Source organism: Tupaia chinensis, unplaced genomic scaffold, assembly GCF_000334495.1.
Source record: "Tupaia chinensis unplaced genomic scaffold, TupChi_1.0 Scaffold000101_1, whole genome shotgun sequence".
Classification (NCBI taxonomy): Eukaryota; Metazoa; Chordata; class Mammalia; order Scandentia; family Tupaiidae; genus Tupaia; species Tupaia belangeri.
Window position 1 is genome coordinate 3466789 of NW_006159565.1, and position 3877 is coordinate 3470665.

General features: G+C 48.7%; 1 protein-coding gene across 8 annotated transcripts; it reads left to right on the forward strand.

Annotated features, from left to right (window-relative positions):
- Positions 1 to 3379, forward strand: LOC102492645 (uncharacterized). 8 transcript variants are annotated; one of them, XR_333855.1, is made up of 8 exons: positions 1 to 693; positions 818 to 948; positions 1243 to 1325; positions 1772 to 1853; positions 2134 to 2220; positions 2410 to 2466; positions 2667 to 3049; positions 3160 to 3379. XR_333855.1 is itself a non-coding variant. In XM_006143642.1 (7 exons), the coding sequence occupies exons 1-6, from the start codon at positions 410 to 412 to the stop codon at positions 2423 to 2425; spliced, it is 738 nt and encodes a 245-aa protein (XP_006143704.1). In that variant the 5' UTR covers positions 1 to 409; the 3' UTR covers positions 2426 to 2466; positions 2667 to 3379. The 8 variants fall into 8 exon arrangements, 6 of the variants coding, with proteins under 6 accessions (XP_006143704.1, XP_006143703.1, XP_006143705.1 ...); XR_333856.1 differs by having other exon boundaries at positions 2667 to 2938; XM_006143642.1 differs by having other exon boundaries at positions 2134 to 2275; positions 2667 to 3379.
- The last annotated feature ends 498 nt before the right edge of the window (positions 3380 to 3877 follow it).

Consider the following 3877-nt stretch of genomic DNA (forward strand, 5'->3'; position numbering starts at 1 on the left):
TAAATGCTGGAGGAGTTCTGGGCACTTAGCCAGTAACAACTCTCTGTTCTCACCCTTGCCCCTCCAGACTGTTCTAATTTGGACTCATTTAGACCAGATGAAGATCTAGCCGTGCCTCTGACAACGATGACAAGAAAGCTACCTCGAATTATCTTTCGCAAACCCCAACCCCCTCCTCGTTTTCTTCCTTCCCACACTCCTCACCTAACCCAGTTTCCTGTCATTCCTCCTCAGTATGTCAGCCCTCTGACCACTCCCCACTACAACGCCTCTCTGTCTCTCTTCTGCCCTACGTGTTTCCCACCCCTGACTAATTCCAACACCTACCACTACCCAATCCTGAGGCTTTCCATGCCCAACTCTTCCTCTATGGTCTACAGACCAAGCCCTCTCCACCACCCTGTCCGCTATGGTCCCCATTTCCAGGACTACAACAGCTTCGCCCCCACTCCTCCCCCTAGCCCTTGCTAGGCCCCTGTGTTCTTGCCCTCACCCGCAACCCAGGCACTTCCAACCAGAGTCGATGACTACATCATGCATCCTGGAGAGATGGTTTACCTCTTGCTGGGTTAGTTCTGGTGATGTTCGGACTTGCCAAATCTACTGCCATCCAGAATTCGCAGCAGCCCAGCCTGCTGGACATATGAAGTGTGTCAGGACGGCAGCCACCATGCAGCCTGGAGTGCCCCCTCGGTTAGTCGCAGGCTCCCTTTCTGCCTTTATAACCTCCTCAAGTTATTTCTCTTCAGGTGCCAGAGAGGCCTTACCAGTTACTTTTTTTGGCTCAATCTGTTCCTTTTCTCACCTGCCTGATCAGTCATCCTCCAAGAGGCCCTGCATTTGTACCTTTCTTTTGGAAGAACTTGGAATGTAACCACAGAACAGGAGGCAAGACCAGCGAGAGAGAGGCAGAGGAGAGCGAGTGGCAGACACATCTATGCCCCTGGAGTAAGTCCGATTTTTCTGACCTGGGTTAAAATGTGTTTAAGGAAAGGTGACCTTGGTGACTCACACAAAGGACAGAGGCCCTCCCGTAGATGGAATTGCATTTAAGACTGTTGTTTCGGTGTTTGTTTTTTTATTTTATTTTTGATTTGTTTCCCCTTATACTCATTCTTTCATCATACAATTCTAGAACCACGAGAGGGCCTTTTGTTTTTGACAAATGCCTGCCACAGGAAATGAGAGGAGAGTCCCTCCATAGTATCTCATCAAAATACTGAGGCTGGGACTCTTTCTCAGTCAGATGCCTCTACGCCAGAAAGTGGAGGTGGCAGGGTCTCCTGGGGAAGAAACAGTCCGATCCTCAGGACGGCTTGCATCAGGTGAGCAGGGGTCCTGTTTAAAAAGTGCTCTCCTAAAATGGATAGGCAACAAGATTCAATGCAATGTCATCTAAAATCTCGACGCACATGCATTGGGAACGTCACAAGCTGGTTATAGATTAAGTGGAGATGCAAAGAGTATTTGCATTTCTAAATGCAAAGGGCATTTCCTATGTTTTGTCCAGAGTGCTAGTCATTTGTACCAGGAGGGTAAGACCAGACAACCACTCTGTCGTGGCCAGAATTAAGTGGGTTTTTCTTCTTGTTCTTATTTTTGCCTTGTTTTGCTTTTCTTCTATAATTTGTTACTTCCATCTCCTATCTAAACAGAGAGTAATTTCATGTCAGGGGGAACTGGTACTACATGAATTTGGACTCTTGGAAATTTGCATTATAGTATGAGGTTTTTAACGTTCTCTTTTCTGTTTTCAACCCACACTTTGCAGAAGGGCTGCCCCCACTGCTGTTCTGCCTGCTTGATGGCTGTCTCACCAGCACACAAAATCCACTTACTTATTCAGCTATTTGGTATGTAATAGATTTTTATAAAAATTATTATTTTATTTAACTTTCTTTACTAATTTACTTTAATCTGACCAGAGAGGAACAGTGAGAAAGCAAGCCACCAGGTCTGGCACTTGAATCATAGTCAGTCATGTGGGAGTCCAGCCCTTTAACCATCATACACCTGCCGGCCCCGTGTTATAAATTTTTTTGTGTTAAGATTCTGTGTATTCCTTCTTATATTAATTTGAAGAGAGTAAGGCTTGTTTGTAATGTGAATGGTTTCTCATTTTACATTTTCCAGCAATTTCTCTGGTAATTGGGTGCCTGCCTTGGATCCCAGTCAAGAAGGAACAGAGACCTGAGGGACATCAGCACCCAAGGACACTGGGTGAGAACGAGAAGGCTAAGGTCACCTATGTCTCCATTCTCTGGTATTTCTCAAGGCATGTTGTCCTAGAATGAATGCACCCCATCTTAAGGAATAGCCCACTTGGCAGGGAACGACCGCCATGTTGCTAGTTGTCCCCAACGTTGGCACTGTGCGTCCTAGCATAATGAGGGTTTGTTTTCTTCTTAGTCTCGGGAAGGAGTGAGAAGCTGTTGGACCCCCTCCTCGCAAAGACAGGTAATAAAGGTACTTATCTAGTTCAGCCAGGATGTGACAAGTCTTCCTGTGTCTCTGAATGACATCGGGGTCAATGTCATGATGGCGGCAGAGGAAATCCCAGGGCTGAGTAGTCAGATGTCAGGTGTCAGTGCATATTTACCAACGCACACCTGTGCTGTGAGGGGACTCGAACGCGGGGAGGGATCACACTGTTCCTTCTCTTCTAGGCCCACCGCACCTGGACTCCTGCTCACTCCGGAAGCACAGGCGACCCTGCGTTGTCCTGGCCGTCATAGGTCCACGTCTGGTTGGGCTTGAACTTCATCACAACTCCTGGCGAGAGAGTCGGGGCACAGGGGCACCTGGCGAGGTGGTGGGTGAGGTGGCGGCATGGGGAGGGCAGCGAGGAGGATAGCCCTAGAGCGAGCGGCCGCTCCAGCGTGGTAGAGGACCCATTCACGGTTCACTGGGGCTCAACGCGGTGGAGGACGCAAACCAGGTCACTGGGGCTCCGAGGCGGTGGAGGACGCAATCGCGGGTCACTGGGGCTCAATGCCGTGGAGGACGCAAACCCGGTCACTGGGGCTCCGAGGCGGTGGAGGACGCAATTGTGGGTCACTGGGGCTCAACGCGGTGGAGGACGCAAGCCAGATCACTTGGGGCTCAGTAGTATGAGTCCCTTGAAGGAGCTGCTCCAAAAATTGCGGGTTTTCCCCACAGATAACCATCCACAAACCACGACCGTGCCGCCCTTCTATCAGGATAGCGCCGCTGACTCCAGCAGACTCCGGGGACGGTGGCCACCAACACTGGAGCGATTCTTTTTTAGTAACCCGTCTTTCCCCTCCACACTCCACAGGCATCTTTCTGTGATCATTCAAGCAACTCTTCCTCATGCTTCTCATGCCTGCTTATCTGTAGCAGGTGCTGCCTTCCTATCCCTGAGAACATCTCTAAATCCTCAGATTTAATAAATTTATTTATTAGTGTTTTTTTTTTTTCCTTACATGACTTTGCCAGAGAGAGAGAGAGAGAGAGAGAGAGGGAGCAAGCTACCAGGTCCGGGACTTGAACTGTTGTCAGCCATGTGGCAATTCCAGCCCCTCAACCACCATACCACCTGCTGTCCCCAGTAGGCACAACTTTAATGTCAGGAGACCTGGAGTGAAATGACCAGCCAAGTCATCCTTGTCATGTCACATGACCTCCTTGGCTAAGTTTTCCCATCAGTAAGACACAGAAAATGCTCCCCCAATCTCAGTCTGAGGAGGGTTTGAGGAATGTCAGTAAAGCACCCAACATAGTGTGTGTCGAATAAACCACTTGAGTGACTGCTTATAATGATTTAGAGCAGTAAACATTAAAAAATTGTATTTTTAAAAAGCACTTGCTAAAGGGTTATCTCTGTGAGTCAGCTTTCAGAGGTTTCCCCGACTAA